This window comes from Ranitomeya imitator, chromosome 6 (assembly GCF_032444005.1).
Source record: "Ranitomeya imitator isolate aRanImi1 chromosome 6, aRanImi1.pri, whole genome shotgun sequence".
NCBI lineage: Eukaryota > Metazoa > Chordata > Amphibia > Anura > Dendrobatidae > Ranitomeya > Ranitomeya imitator.
The window spans coordinates 530,904,240-530,921,315 of record NC_091287.1 but is presented as its reverse complement, the minus strand read 5'-3'; the positions used below and the strand labels follow the sequence as shown (position 1 = coordinate 530,921,315).

Here is a 17,076-nt window from a genome sequence, read left to right as displayed (position 1 = left end):
GCTGCCGATCAACGTCCTCGAAATTCGGGCCATCTTTCTGTTCCTCCGCCATTGGGAAAGGATCCTCAGGGGCCTTCCAGTCCGGATCCAGACGGACAACGCCACGGCTGTGGCATATGTCAACCATCAGGGGGGGACTCGGAGCTCCTTGGCCCTTGCCGAGGTATCCAAGATCCTCCTTTGGGCAGAGGCAACGGTTCCGGTGATATCCGCGGTGCATATCCCCGGCGTAGAAAACTGGGCCGCCGACTTCCTCAGCCGCGAGGGTCTCGCGGCAGGGGAATGGTCCCTGCATCCGGAGGTCTTCCATCAGATTTGTCTTCGATGGGGAACTCCGGATGGGAATCTCACGGCGTCTCGAATCAACAGGAAGGTTCCGCAATTCGTCTCCAGGTCCCGCGATCCTCTCGCAGTGGGCGTCGATGCTCTGGCCATTCCTTGGTCACAGTTCGAGCTGCCCTACCTGTTCCCACCCCTTCCATTACTTCCCAAACTGTTGAAGAAGATCAAAGCGGAAGGGGTGACGGTCATCCTGATCGCCCCGGATTGGCCCAGGAGAGCTTGGTTCGCGGAGCTCGTCAACCTTCTCGCGGACGCTCCCTGGTGCCTTCCAGACAGGCCCGATCTGCTGTCCCAGGGTCCAATCTGCCACCCGAATTCTCGGTCGCTCAGTTTAACGGCGTGGCTGTTGAGACCGCGGTTCTAAGAGCGTCCGGCCTTTCGGACCGGGTGATTCACACCATGATTCAGGCTCGGAAGCCTTCATCTTCCAGGATCTACTACCGCACCTGGAAGGCCTACTTACGTTGGTGCGAGTCCAACCGCGTGCCGCCTATGGTTTTTTCTCTGCCTTCTCTTTTGGCCTTCCTTCAGGCAGGACTGGATTCGGGCCTGGCTCTTAGTTCCCTGAAGGGTCAGGTCTCTGCGCTTTCCATCCTCTTTCAGAAGACCTTGGCCTCTCGGCCACAGGTTAAGACCTTCTTTCAGGGGGTAGCCCACGCCGTCCCGCCGTTCAGGGCCCCTGTGGAGGCTTGGGACCTAAACCTGGTACTGGACGTTTTGAAGGTTTCTCCCTTTGAACCTCTTAGGGAGATTCCTCTATCAGTTTTATCTTGGAAGGTGGCCTTTCTTGTGGCCATCACGTCCATTCGCCGCGTTTCCGAGCTGGCGGCACTGTCTTGCCGCCCTCCGTTTTTGGTCATTCACCAGGACAAGGTGGTCTTCCGACCTCCACCTTCTTTTCTTCCTAAGGTGGTTTCCACCTTCCACCTCAACGAGGACATCGTTCTACCTTCCTTTTGTCCAGCTCCGACTCATCCTCTGGAGCGATCGTTGAACAAGCTAGACCTAGTCAGGGCAGTGAGGATTTATCTGGATAGAACATCCTCTTTCCGGAAGACGGATTCTTTTTTCGTCATTCCTGATGGCACACGCAGAGGCCAGCCGGCTTCTAAAGCGACTATTGCTCGCTGGATCAGAACGGCAATTTTAGAGGCTTACCGGGTCAAGAACAGAGTGCCCCCTCCTGGGATTAAGGCTCACTCTACCCGGGCAGTCGGCGCCTCCTGGGCGGTGCACCACAGGGCTTCCGCCCTACAGCTTTGCAAAGCGGCAACTTGGTCTTCCATCCACACGTTCGCCAAATTTTACAAGGTCCATACCTACGCATCGGCGGACGCCAGCCTAGGCAGAAGGATCCTGCAGGCGGCAGTGGTGAGTCCTCTGACCTGATGGAAGTCTGTTTTCCCGCCCTTGGGACTGCTTTGGGACGTCCCATGGTTCCTGTGTCCCCCAATGAGAGGCGATAAAGAAAACAGGATTTTTGGTTGCTTACCGTAAAATCTGTTTCTTGAAGCCTCCATTGGGGGACACAGCACCCTCCCAATGTTTTCTGTTGTTATCTGTTCTATGACTGTTCTCACGTTACAGTTCTCAAGTTTGTGGTTATGGTTTTTCAACCTTGTTTCATTATCTCCTACTGCTTTCTCACTAACTGAAGAGTATAATGCCAGTCGGTGGGGTGTACACTGCAGAGGAGGAGCTAACTTTTTTATTTGCATAGTGTCAGCCTCCTAGTGGCAGCAGCATACACCCATGGTTCCTGTGTCCCCCAATGGAGGCTTCAAGAAACAGATTTTACGGTAAGCAACCAAAAATCCTGTTTTTCGGGTGATCGGCTGATGAATGGGTTTACTCATTGCTGTGTAAGTGGCTGCGAAAACCATGTGAAGAGATAAAGAGGGCTACGGCTGAGAGAAACCTGAGCAAACCCTCCTTCAGACTTCAAGTCTGTTCTATGGGCTTTCTTTCTTAACTTTTTTCTTTACTTTATTTCCTTCATTTATTTCCTTTCCTTCCTTTCTTTCCTTTTTTTACTTTGTTTCTTTTTCTTTCTTTTTTCTTTAACATTCCTACTTTCTTGCCTTTCTATCTTTCTTTCTTTCTTTCTTTCCTTCCTTCCTTCCTTCCTTCCTTCCTTCCTTCCTTCCTTCCTTCCTTCCTTCCTTCCTTCTTCCCTTCCTTTCCTTCTTCCCTTCCTTCTTTCCTTTCCTTCATTTCCTTCCCCTCCTTTCCTTTTTTTCCTTTGTTTCCTTCCTCCCTTCCTTCGTTTTATTCCTGTCTTTCCTTTTTTCCTTCCTTCCTTCCTTCCTTCCTTCCTTCCTTCCTTTCCTTTCCTTTCCTTTCCTTCCTTCCTTCCTTCCTTCCTTCCTTTCTTTCCTTCCTTCCTTTCTTTCCTTCCTTCCTTCCTTTCCTTCCCCTCCCTTCCTTCCCTTCCTTTCCTTCCTTCTTTTCCTTCCTCCCTTCCTTTGTTTCCTTCCTTCCTTCCTTTTTTCCTTTCTTTCCTTCTTTCCTTTCTCTCTGTTCCTTTCCCTCCTTTTCTTTCCCTCCTTTCTTTCTTTCTTCCTTCCTTTCTTTCTTTCTTTCCTTTCTCCCTCCTTTCTTCCTTCCTCCCTCCTTTCCCGTCTGTCCTAGGCATTGGTATCCAGCTATCCAGGAAGAACAAATGCTACTTATTAGGCTTCTTTAATCAGTTCCTTCTCCACGACTGTACTGTTAGTTTCCCAATCACCAGACAGTGGCCGGAAATGTGTGTTTTCAGCCTCTGTGTGGTCGGCGTGCATCTACAGACCGTTTGCTACACTGTATATGAAAGCTCTGTAGCTGCACTGCCTTATACAGAGGTTCACTGAAAAAATACAAGAATTCCTTATATTGGGTCCCTATGGTAGACGGATACCTCAGTGTCCATCCTGACTGTGGCTAATGTTGGGCACATACCTCCTGGGTGTATGAAACCATCAGAAGGCTCAGAAATAGTCTGCAACGAGCCTTAATGAGGACCTTTCACCAAATGTTTCATGTTGAACTGGACACGCGATGTAATCGCTGTTGCAGAGTGGAAAAACGCTTCTTTTTTGTTTGTTTTTTTTTTTGCCTCTCCGTTATGGAGATATTAGCATTCAAAGTATTGGCACATAGTGAGTAAAAGTTTTTTAAGTCCAGGTGTGTGTTCTCGGTTAGTTTTCAGTGGGGGCGTGTACTTCTTCTCCCTGTATGACGCTGACCAATCATAAACAGGCACATGAAAAAAGAGCACGCCCCCCACCATAGCTTAGATTTATCAATGTGTAAGATCTAATGATAACCTCCAGCCTGACCTGCCCGGACAACCCCTTTAATGGAAACTCCTTCTATCTATGCCTTGATACCTCCCCACTCCTGTGTTACTGGATAGCTTTGTGTTCTTAAATCACAAGATGTTTGTTGCGTTATTTCCACAGGTTCTTCAGATCATTCCGGAGAGCATGTTCACATCTCTGGCCAAAATTATCAAACTGCAGACCCACGATATAATAGAAGTGCCCACGCGCCTCGACAAGGACAAACTAAGGGACTACGCTCAGCTCGGAGCCCGGTACGAGGTGAGCCGCGATTTAACCATAGACTGTGGCATGTGACAACGTCTAGTGATCTCCTGTCCTCCTTATGTAGGGTTAGTGAGGGGGAGGACGATTTTAGAAAATGACTTACCCCCTCTTATACAGAAGCAGGATAATTAGATTTATATCAGAAATATAAACATCGGACCCCCAGTAAAGATTTATTGTGAAATTATTCACAGAATTATTATCCTAAAACCCATATTTCTAATATTCCTTATAATACGGGCAGTCGGTGTGACGGACATTGACGGATCCTGTACTTCTCTTCAGGTGGCCAAACTGACTCATGCCATCTCCATATTTACTGAAGGAATCCTCATGATGAAGACCACCCTGGTTGGAATAATAAAGGTACGTAGGGTGGGATGAAGGATTAACCCATTAAAAACGCACTTTGTGTTACTATGCTTTTGTTTTGTTCTTTTTTTTATCAATCTTTCTCAAGAGCCATACATTTTTTTTTTTTTTCATTATTTATTTTATTAATTTATTTATTTTGTGGGGCGAGTTGTATTGATTGGTGTGATTTTGGGGTCCAATCAACATTTTGATCTCTTTTTATTCCTTTTTTGGGAGGTGATATGAACTAAATAAAAACTGCAGTTCTGTCATGTTGAATGTTATACACACAACACAGCTCCGCTACATGTGCACATTTACATATTCAGTTCTGCTACATGCACATATAGACATACACAGCTCTGCTACATGTGCACATTTACATATACAGTTCTGCTACATGCACATATAGACATACACAGCTCTGTTACATGCACATATAGACATACACCGCTCTGCTATATGCACATATAGACATACACAGCTCTGCTACATGCACATATAGACATACACAGCTCTGCTACATGCACATATAGACATACACAGCTCTGCTACATGCACATATAGACATACACAGCTCTGCTACATGCACATATAGACATACACAGCTCTGCTACATGCACATATAGACATACACAGCTCTGCTACATGCACATATAGACATACACAGCTCTGCTACATGCACATATAGACATACACAGCTCTGCTACATGCACATATAGACATACACAGCTCTGCTACATGCACATATACAGACAGACACACGCTATACATTACCACATCCTGCTGCTCCTGATCGGGACATGTACGGAGGCACTTGCCCATTATTACGCACGCCCTTAGAAGAAGATATTCTATCGAAACGCGCGTCGGGCTGGCAGGTCCTGTGCTCCGTGACATATGGTAAATATACTTCCAGCTTTCTCTGTGTGGTATAATTGATTTATCACCATGGGGTGACACAGTGGTAGTTTTTGTCACCACATTATTAATTTAGATGCAAACATATCGCATCAGAGTAGCGGCTTAATACTTAGCATACATAATAGCGCCTTATTGCACAAATGCCTATTGGGCAGTGGCGGCGGTAATTCAACACCTGACACAATTTGCATTATCGGCTTAGTATTAGTGTAGGCACAATGTTCCTCCCTGCGTTTAGGTATTTAATTAGCACATTGTGCAAAATGAGCATTACGCAGCCTTAATAGTGACGCATTGTTTGGTACATTTGTAGTGCCTGTTACTTGTATGGATTGTCATTACGCAGTTTGAGTATCAATATAGATGTATAAATGATATTCACTTATATATATTTCTCACTGTGTAATTGTTTGCAATTGTAGTGCGCTATATATATATATATATATATATATATATATGTATTGCACTCTTTATGCATTATTGTTCCATACAGATGTTTAACAGCTACCATAACTATTGTGCCATTGTTTAGGTCATTTATTACTTAGGTTGACCAACAATAGGCTTTTATAGGTATTTTGTTCACATGAGCGCATGAGACCTGCTATTTTGTAGATCGGAGGTATTTCTGATTTTATGACCTATTATATGGTTGGGGAAAAAAAGTTTTTAATTGTATGTTTCAATAAAGGATTGTTTTATATTTTGAACTATACATTCATGTGATCTCTCTGATTATTTATGTGAGGGGTCTTTGTGCGCGCATGAATTACTGAATGTGTTCTTGTACATGATCTATGGACTAATATGTATGCTTATGCACATATAGACATACACAGCTCTGCTACATGCACATATAGACATACATAGCTCTGCTACATGCACATGTAGACATACACAGCTCTGCTACATGCACATGTAGACATGCACAGCTCTGCTACATGCACATGTAGACATACACAGCTCTGCTACATGCACATGTAGACATACACAGCTCTGCTACATGCACATGTAGACATACACAGCTCTGCTACATGCACATGTAGACATACACAGCTCTGCTACATGCACATGTAGACATACACCGCTCTGCTACATGCACATATAGTCATGGCCAAAAGTATTGACACCCCTGCAATTCTGTCAGATAATACTCATTTTCTTCCTGAAAATGATTGCAAACACAAATTCTTTGGTATTATTATCTTCATTTAATTTGTCTTAAATGAAAAAACACAAAAGAGAATGAAGTAAAAAGCAAAACATTGATCATTTCACACAAAACTCCAAAAATGGGCCAGACAAAAGTATTGGCACCCTCAGCCTAATACTTGGCTGCACAACCTTTAGCCAAAATAACTGCGACCAACCGCTTCCGGTAACCATCAATGAGTTTCTTACAATGCTCTGCTGGAATTTTAGACCATTCTTCTTTGGCAAACTGCTCCAGGTCCCTGATATTTGAAGGGTGCCTTCTCCAAACTGCCATTTTTAGATCTCTCCACAGGTGTTCTATGGGATTCAGGTCTGGACTCATTGCTGGCCACCTTAGAAGTCTGCAGTGCTTTCTCTCTAACCATTTTCTAGTACTTTTTGAAGTGTGTTTTGGGTCATTGTCCTGCTGGAAGACCCATGACCTCTGAGGGAGACCCAGCTTTCTCGCACTGGGTCCTACATTATGCTGCAAAACTTGTTTGTAGTCTTCAGACTTCATAATGCCATGCACACGGTCAAGCAGTTCAGTGCCAGAAGCAGCAAAGCAACCCCAAAACATCAGGGAACCTCCGCCATGTTTGACTGTAGGGACCGTGTTCTTTTCTTTGAATGCCTCTTTTTTTCTCCTGTAAACTCTATGTTGATGCCTTTGCCCAAAAAGCTCTACTTTTGTCTCTTCTGACCAGAGAACATTCTTCCAAAACGTTTTAGGCTTTTTCAGGTAAGTTTTGGCAAACTACAGCCTGGCTTTTTATGTCTCGGGGTAAGAAGTGGGGTCTTCCTGGGTCTCCTACCATACAGTCCCTTTTCATTCAGACGCCGACGGATAGTACGGGTTGACACTGTTGTACCCTCGGACTGCAGGGCAGCTTGAACTTGTTTGGATGTTAGTCGAGGTTCTTTATCCAACATCCGCACAATCTTGCGTTGAAATCTCTTGTCAGTTTTTCTTTTCCATCCACATCTAGGGAGGTTAGCCACAGTGCCATGGGCTTTACACTTCTTGATGACACTGCGCACGGTAGACACAGGAACATTCAGGTCTTTGGAGATGGACTTGTAGCCTTGAGATTGCTCATGCTTCCTCACAATTTGGTTTCTCAAGTCCTCAGACAGTTCTTTGGTCTTCTTTATTTTCTCCATGCTCAATGTGGTGCACACAAGGACACAGGATAGCGGTTGAGTCAACTTTAATCCATGTCCACTGGCTGCAAGTGTGATTTAGTTATTGCCAACACCTGTTAGGTGCCACAGGTAAGTTACAGGTGCTGTTAATTACACAAATTAGAGAGGCATCGCATGATTTTTCGAACAGTGCCAATACTTTTGTCCATCCCCTTTTTTATGTTTGGTGTGGAATTATATCCAATTTGGCTTTAGGACAATTCTTTTTGTGTTTTTTCATTCAAGACAAATTAAATGAAGATAATACCAAAGAATTTGTGTTTGCAATCAATTTCAGGGAGAAACTGAGTATTATCTGACAGAATTGCAGGGGTGTCAATACTTTTGGCCATGACTGTATAGACATACACAGCACTGCTACATGCACATATAGACATTCACAGCTCTGCTACATGCACATATAGACATTCACAGCTCTGCTACATGCACATATAGACATACACAGCTCTGCTACATGCACATATAGACATTCACAGCTCTGCTACATGCACATATAGACATTCACAGCTCTGTTACATGCACATATAGACATACGCAGCTCTGTTACATGCACATATAGACATACACAGCTCTGCTACATGCACATATAGACATTCACAGCTCTGTTACATGCACATATAGACATACACAGCTCTGCTACATGCACATATAGACATACACAGCTCTGCTACATGCACATATAGACATACGCAGCTCTGCTACATGCACATATAGACATACGCAGCTCTGCTACATGCACATATACAGACACACACACGCTATACATTACCACATCCTGCTGCTCCTGATCGGGACATGTACGGAGGCACTTGCCCATTATTACACATAATTTATGGACCTCTATGGTGATATCTTTGCCTGTGTGGATTGAATGGGTGGTTACTGACATCTGCTGAGAATTTTATGATAATAGCACCTTTACAAATAGATTTTTTTAGCAAGTTAGAGGCGTGTTCAATACTTACTTGATCAGCTGTGTGTATGTACACATAAAGTGTGTGTGTATATATGTATATATCATACATACAGACATACGGTACAGACCAAAAGTTTGGACACACCTTCTCATTTAAAGATTTTTCTGTATTTTCATGACTATGAAAATTGTAAATTCACACTGAGGGCATCAAAACTATGAATTAACACATGTGGAATTATATACTTAACAAATAAGTATGAAACAACTGAAATTATGTCTTATATTCTAGGTTCTTCAAAGTAGCCACCTTTTGCTTTGATGACTGCTTTGCACACTCTTGGCATTCTCTTGATGAGCTTCAAGAGGTAGTCACCGGGAATGGTTTTCACTTCACGGGTGTGCCCTGTCAGGTTTAATAAGTGGGATTTCTTGCCTTATAAATGGGATTGGGACCATCAGTTGTGTTGTGCAGAAGTCTGGTGGATACACAGCTGATAGTCCTACTGAATAGACTGTTAGCTGCTTTTTCTTGCCATAATAAAAATTCTAAGTAAAGAAAAACGAGTGGCCATCATTACTTTAAGAAATGAAGGTCAGTCAGTCCGAAAAATTTGGAAAACTTTGAAAGTGTCCACAAGTGCAGTTGCAAAAACAATCAAGCACTACAAAGAAACTGGCTCACATGAGGACCGCCCCAGGAAAGGAAGACCAAGAGTCACCTCTGCTTCTGAGGATAAGTTTATCCGAGTCACCAGCCTCAGATATCGCAGGTTATCAGCAGCTCAGATTAGAGACCAGGTCAATGCCACACAGAGTTCTAGCAGCAGACACATCTCTACAACAACTGTTAAGAGGAGACTTTGTGCAGCAGGCCTTCATGGTAAAATAGCTGCTAGGAAACCACTGCTAAGGAAAGGCAACAAGCAGAAGAGACTTGTTTGGGCTAAAGAACACAAGGAATGGACATTAGACCAGTGGAAATCTGTGCTTTGGTCTGATGAGTCCAAATTTGAGATCTTTGGTTCCAACCACCGTGTCTTTGTGCGACGCAGAAAAGGTGAACGGATGGACTCTACATGCCTGGTTCCCACCGTGAAGCATGGAGGAGGAGGTGTGATGGTGTGGGGGGCTTTGCTGGTGACACTGTTGGGGATTAATTCAAAATTGAAGGCATACTGAACCAGCATGACTACCACAGCATCTTGCAGCGGCATGCTATTCCGTCCGGTTTGCTTTTAGTTGGGCCATCATTTATTTTTCAACAGGACAATGACCCCAAACACACCGCCAGGCTGTGTAAGGGCTATTTGACCGAGAAGGAGAGTGATGGGGTGCTACACCAGATGACCTGGCCTCCACAGTCACCAGATCTGAACCCAATCGAGATGGTTTGGGGTGATCTGGACCGCAGAGTGAAGGCAAAAGTGCCAACAAGTGCTAAGCATCTCTGGGAACTCCTTCAAGATTGTTGGAAGACCATTCCTGGTGACTACCTCTTGAAGCTCATCAAGAGAATGCCAAGAGTGTGCAAAGCAGTCATCAAAGCAAAAGGTGGCTACTTTGAAGAACCTAGAATATAAGACATAATTTCAGTTGTTTCACACTTTTTTGTTAAGTATATAATTCCACGTGTGTTAATTCATAGTTGTGATGCCTTCAGTGTGAATTTACAATTTTCATAATCATGAAAATACAGAAAAATCTTTAAATGAGAAGGTGTGTCCAAACATTTGGTCTGTACTGTACAGTATATATATTATACTTTTTTTATTTTTTTTTACATTGTTCTATTAATCCTCTTATGAGAGTTGAACCTACGGTTTCTTGATCACCTACACAATATAATGTAAAGCTGTGGTATGGCGGTGTATTGTGCCCCGTTCCTAACCCTTTACATGCCGCTGTCACTGTGGAAAGGCAGCATCTAGGCGGTTACACTGCTGCAGCAGTTACTCCCAGGCAGCGGCTATTAATCACACGCTCCACATAATGATGGTGCGCCCGTGCCGAGGGGTAAAAGGGTTTTTCCACTTCTATGAAATCGATGCCTGGCAGCACCTGCCCTCACCGATCAGCTAATATTAGAGCCGGCACGGGCTCCACATAGTCCAGCTCTCTACACCGCATAGTGGCCACAGCTGGTACTGCACATCAGCTCCCGCCCATTTGTGCAGGACCTGTATTATGTCGTTGTCTCTGGTTGTGTCACTGCAGATTTTTTGTTGTTTTTAGGTGGATCCGAAGCAGCTTCTGGAAGATGGGATACGGAAAGAGCTGGTGAAGCGCGTGGCGTTAGCGTTACATAAAGGCCTCATCTTCAACCCCAGAGCAAAGGTACCTGTCTGTCCGCCATTATTTAGGTGGATACAATTGTAACAAACCTTCAGCTGTGAGAGGTATTCGGTTCATCTGCAGCATGTAGAGTGATGACGATGTTTTGCTTTCTTCGTCTCTCCAGCCCAGCGAGCTTCTTCCAAAGTTGAAGGAAATGGCGTCCACCATGGATGGTTTCCACCGCTCCTTTGAGTACATTCAGGATTACGTCAGCATTTACGGCCTGAAGATTTGGCAGGAAGAAGTGTCTCGTATCGTGAACTATAACGTGGAGCAAGAGTGTAATAACTTCCTCCGCACCAAGGTTCAGCATTCCCTTTTATATGTGTGTTTCAGGCTGCAGTGTAAAGCATGGTGGTCAATCCATCTGCCTCAGGCACTGAATAGCTTTACATGTACTGTAGTTTGTAAACTGCATTCCTAGGTGAGAATGAGTTTTTTAAGGGATTTTTCCCATCTTCGTAGACGAATATTGTCAGATAGCTCTTGCAAAAACAAACACTTTTGCAATTTACGCCTTCTAAAAATTCTCCTCCGTTCCTGAGATATTAACATTTACAGCTCGTTGCCTTGGAGACCGACCACCGCTGCGAGACAGCAGGACACGCACAGTGCTCATAAGCTCTTTTCTGTCGAGCCTGTAAGCGCTGTTATAAAGCTGTCTAGGATTGCTGGAGCGCACAGTTACCTCCTAATCCCGGTCATCTTCAGAGCCGTACTTAAAAGTTACACAGCAGCGGTGGTCGGTGTCCTAGGTAACGAACTGTCAACAAAAAGAAAAGTGTTAATCTCTCAAGAACTGATGAAAATTTTAATAGGCAGTAAATTGCAAAAGTGCTTGTTTATGTGAGCTCTATCCAGCACTATCCATTGAAAAAGATGAGAATAACCCTTTAATTTACTGTTTTTGGCCATTTGCTGCACTCTGTAACCCGAGGACTTGCTATTTCTTCCAGATTCAGGATTGGCAGAGCATGTACCAGTCCACGCACATCCCCATTCCAAAGTTTCCTCCCGTAGACGAGTCTGTGACGTTCATCGGTCGTCTGTGTCGTGAAATCTTAAGGATAACTGATCCCAAGTGAGTGTGAAGCATGGCGTCATTGTGGGAGCACAGAAAGGTTTCCAGATAGGAAGAGGCTTCTACAAGGGAGTATGGCGCCTGAGCAAAAAGGAAAAAAATCCAGCTCCAGGAGTAAAATTAAACAAAAATTTTTTATTAAATATCTTTAAAAATTGGAAAGCTGCTTACCAAAAATATAAATCACAAAATAAGGATGAAGACAAACATCAATTCGCTGGACGCGTTTCGAGCGCTAAAAGCACTCTTAAACTTCAGCATAAGAATGAACAGAAAAGTCCCGGATATAAAAAGCAATACAACAGGTGAGTATAATCAATCTAATGTGAATCATTATCAATCCGACACAGCGGCGAGAAAGAAAAAAAGAAGGAACTGTGGATGACAAACATGCATAAAACAAATACAAAAAAACATTGTAAAACACAAGTTAATAATGCAACATCGCTTCCTTTCTCAGATTTAATCCTATGGGTACACGGGTATTAAGCAAATAAATCCAAAATGCCTCTTTGTCGCGTAATTTCCATTTTCTGTCTCCTCCTCTGTTGTTCCTATAGATCTGTTCAATCGCATAGACTTTAAACTTTTGGTTTGCCTGTTATGAATTTTAATGAAATGATTAGAAACATTTGATACATGTCTCAATGTTGGTTGCGTGATATCATAAAGATGTTCACGAAATCTGTCCTTGAGTCTCCTAATGGTAGATCCAATATACAATAGTTTGCACTCAGTACATTCAATTACATAAACAATAAAATTTGTGTTACAATTAACCCCTTAGCGACCGCCGATACGCCTTTTAACGGCGGCCGCTAAGGGTACTTAAACCACAGCGCTGTTAATTAACGGCGCTGTGGAAAAAGTCCATAGCGCCCCCCAGAGTCGGATTTTCTCCGGGGTCTCGGCTGCCGGGGGTAGCCGAGACCCCAGAGAACATGATTCGGGGGGTTTTTTACCCACCCCGCTTTTGCGATCGCCGGTAATTAACCGTTTACCGGCGATCGCAAAAAAAAAAAAAACCGCGATTTCTTTTTAATTTCTCTGTCCTCCGATGTGATCGCACATCAGAGGACAGAGAAAAGGGGAGAAAAGGGGTCCCAGATAGCCCCCCGATACTCACCTGTCTCCCCCGATGCTCCTCGTGGCTCCCGGTGGGCGCCGCCATCTTCAAAATCTTCAAAAAAACGTTACATTGAACTTTTTTTGTGCTAACGGTCCGCCAAAACAGTGCAGTGATCCAGTGCACGACGGACGCGACGTGTGGCCATCCGTCACGATCCGTCGGCAATACAAGTCTATGGGCAAAAAACGCATCCTGCGGGCACATTTGCAGGATCCGTTTCTTGTCCAAAACGACGGATTGCGACGGATGCCAAACGACGCAAGTGTGAAAGTAGCCTTAGGGTTAGGGTTGGGGCTAAAGTTAGGGCTAGGGTTGGGGCTAAAGTTAGGGTTAGAGCTGGGGTTAGGGTTTGGATTAGGGTTGGTATTAGGGTTAGGGTTGGCATTAGGGTTACGCTTGGGATTAGGGTTAGGTTTGGGATTAGGGTTAAGGTTAGGGTTGTGATTAGGGGTGTATTGGGATTAGGGTTAGGTTTGAGGTTAGGGTTGAGATTAGGATTAGGGGTGTGTTGGATTTAGGGTTTTGATTAGGGTTATGGTTAGGGTTGACATTAGGGTTGTTTTGGGGTAAGGGTTGTGATTATGGTTAGGGTTAGTGATTAGGATTATGGATGAGGTTGGGATTAGGGTTAGGGGTGTGTTGGGGTTAGGGTTGGAGCTAGAATTGGGGGGTTTCCACTGTTTAGGTACATCAGGGGGTCTCCAAACACGACAGCCAATTTTGCGCTCAAAAAGTCAAATGGTGCTCCCTCCCTTCTGAGCTCTGCCGTGCGCCCAAACAGTGGGTTACCCCCACATATGGGGCATCAGCATACTCGGGATAAATTGGACCACAACTTCTGGGGTCCAATTTCTCTTGTTACCCTTGTGAAAATAAAAACTTGGGGGCTACAAAATCCTTTTTGTGGAAAAAAAAAATTTTTTTCTTTATGACTCTGCATTATAAACTTCTGTGAAGCACTTGGGCATTCAAAGTTCTCACCACACATCTATATAAGCTCCTTGGGGGGTCTAGTTTCCAAAACGGGGTCACTTGTGGGGGGTTACTACAGTTTAGGTACATCAGGGGCTCTGCAAACGCAACATAATACCCGCAGACCATTCTATCAAAGTCTGCATTCCAAAACGGCGCTCCTTCCTTCCGAGCTCTGCCGTGCGCCCAAACAGTGGTTTACCCCCACATATGGGGTACCAGCATACTCAGGACAAATTGGACAACAACTTTTGGGGTCCAATTTCTCTTGTTACCCTTGTGAAAATAAAAACTTGGGGGCTAAAAAATCTTTTTTGTGGAAAAAAAAAATATTTTTTATTTTCACGACTCTGCATTATAAACTTCTGTGAAGCACTTGGGCATTCAAAGTTCTCACCACACATCTAGATAAGTTCCATGGGGGGTCTAGTTTCCAAAATGGGGTCACTTGTGGGGGATTTCTACTGTTTAGGTACATCAGGGGCTCTCCAAACGCGACATGGCGTCCGATCTCAATTCCAGCCAATTCTACATTGAAAAAGTAAAACGGCACTCCTTCTCTTACAAGCTCTGCGGTGCGCCCAAACAGTGGTTTACCCCCACATATTGGGTATCAGCGTACTCCGGAGAAATTGCACAACAACTTTTGTGGTCTAATTTCTCCTGTTACCCTTGTGAAAATAAGAATTTGTGGGCAAAAAGATCATTTTTGTGGAAAAAATGCGATTTATTTTTTTCACGGCTCTACATTATAAACTTCTGTGAAGCACATGGGGGTTCAAAGTGCTCACCACACATCTAGATAAATTCCTTAAGGGGTCTAGTTTCCAAAATGGGGTCACTTGTGGGGGGTTTCCACTGTTTAGGCACATCAGGGGCTCTCCAAACGCGACATGGCGTCCGATCTCAATTCCAGCCAATTCTACATTGAAAAAGTAAAACGGCGCTCCTTCACTTCCAAGCTCTGCGGTGCGCCCAAACAGTGGTTTACCCCCACATATGGGGTATCGACGTATTCAGGAGAAATCGCACAACAACTTTTGTGGTCTAATTTCTCCTGTTACCCTTGTGAAAATAAGAATTTGTGGGCGAAAAGATCATTTTTGTGTAAACAAAAGCGATTTTTTCTTTTCACGGCTCTACGTTATAAACTTCTGTGAAGCACATGGGGGTTCAAAGTGCTCACCACACATCTAGATAAGTTCCTTAAGGGGTCTAGTTTCCAAAATTGTGTCACTTGTGGGGAGTTTCCACTGTTTAGGCACATCAGGGGCTCTCCAAATGTGACATGGCGTCCGATCTCAATTCCAGCCAATTCTGCATTGAAAAAGTCAAACGGCGCTCCTTCACTTCTAAGTTCTGCGGTGCGCCCAAAAAGTGGTTTACCCCCACATATGGGGTATTGGCGTATTCAGGAGAAATTGCATAACAAAATTTATGGTTACATTTCTGTTTTTACACTTGTGAAAATAAAAAAAATGGTTCTGAATTAAGATGTTTGCAAAAAAAAGTTAAATGTTCATTTTTTCCTTCCACATTGTTTCAGTTCCTGTGAAGCACGTAAAGGGTTAATAAACTTCTTGAATGTGGTTTTGAGAACCTTGAGGGGTGCAGTTTTTAGAATGGTGTCACACTTCATTATTTTCTATCATATAGACCCCTCAAAATGACTTCAAATGTGATGTGGTCCCTAAAAAAAAATGGTGTTGTAAAAATGAGAAATTGCTGGTCAACTTTTAACCCTTATAACTCCCTAACAAAAAAAAAATTTGTTTCCAAAATTGTGCTGATGTAAAGTAGACATGTTGGAAATGTTATTTATTAACTATTTTTCGTGACATATCTCTCTGATTTAAGGGCATAAAAATACAAAGTTTGAAAATTGCAAAATTTTGAAAATTTTCGCCATATTTCCGTTTTTTTCATAAATAATTACAAGTAATATCAAAGAAATGTTACCACTAACATGAAGTACAATATGTCACGAAAAAACAATCTCAGAATCAGCGGGATCCGTTGAAGCGTTCCAGAGTTATAACCTCATAAAGTGACAGTGGTCAGAATTGCAAAAATTGGCCTGGTCATTAAGTACCAAATTGGCTCTGTCACTAAGGGGTTAAGAAAGCTTTTGATGGAAAAAGTTTTTTGATTGTCAGAACAAGTGAGAATGTAGCAGTGGACAAGTTTTGCATGGGTGTGAACCACAACCATAAAATCCCTTAGTGGATAACCAAGTAGTAGAGTTTTTACTAATTTTGGAATCTAAATAACTGGGAGATAAGACGTTGCCCAAAGTAGGGGCTCGTCTGGGTACAATTTTAATACCGTTTTGAAGAATGGTATCCATGATGTCATCATCTCTGAGAATATTAAGATTACGAAAAACAATGTCTGAAATAGATTTAAAATAAGTACTGTATGTAAGTATTAAAGTTGGTAGATCCACAGATGTTCTATTACTATTTTTTTTATAGTTTTTTTTTTTTGGAGCTAGTATTTATATTAATAAGATCCGATCTCTGTTTGGTATCCACTATATTAAAGGCACGTTCTATGCTCCAATTCGGATAATGTCTGGTATTTAAACGTTTCTTAATGGTGAATTTTTCTTGTTCAAAAGCTTTATTGTTGTTGCAATTTCGTTTGGCTCTGAGTGCTTCACCCAGTGGAATGGATTGTATGGTGTGAATGGGGTGAAAGCTTTTAGCATGTAAAATGGTATTACCTGCAGTCCTCTTACGATAGGTATGGGTTTGAATTGGTTCATCATGTGCGCCTGTGAGAACTAAATCCAAGAAAGTTATGCATACGGTACTTTGTCACAAACATAAGTAAATTTGAGATTAAAAGGATTATTATTGATGTAAGAGATAAATTGTAACATGGAGTTATGATTACCAGACCAAACCAGCAATAAATCGTCTATATATCTAGAATACCACTTAATGTGTTCAAAAAATGGATTATTGGAAGAAATAAATATAGCTCTCCTCCCACCAAGACATTACCAAATTTGCTACGGATGGGGAAAATT

General features: G+C 43.1%; 1 protein-coding gene across 5 annotated transcripts in view; it reads left to right on the top strand.

Annotated features, from left to right (window-relative positions):
* Positions 1-17,076, top strand: part of WASHC5 (WASH complex subunit 5) — a 92,079-nt gene that overhangs the window by 40,329 nt on the left and 34,674 nt on the right. For all 5 annotated transcript variants that reach the window (XM_069731883.1, XM_069731885.1, XM_069731882.1 and 2 more), the window contains 5 exons: positions 3,783-3,923; positions 4,215-4,295; positions 10,759-10,860; positions 10,985-11,164; positions 11,817-11,941. In XM_069731883.1, the coding sequence (XP_069587984.1) occupies positions 3,783-3,923; positions 4,215-4,295; positions 10,759-10,860; positions 10,985-11,164; positions 11,817-11,941 (629 nt within the window). The remainder of the gene's footprint in view (positions 1-3,782; positions 3,924-4,214; positions 4,296-10,758; positions 10,861-10,984; positions 11,165-11,816; positions 11,942-17,076) is intronic.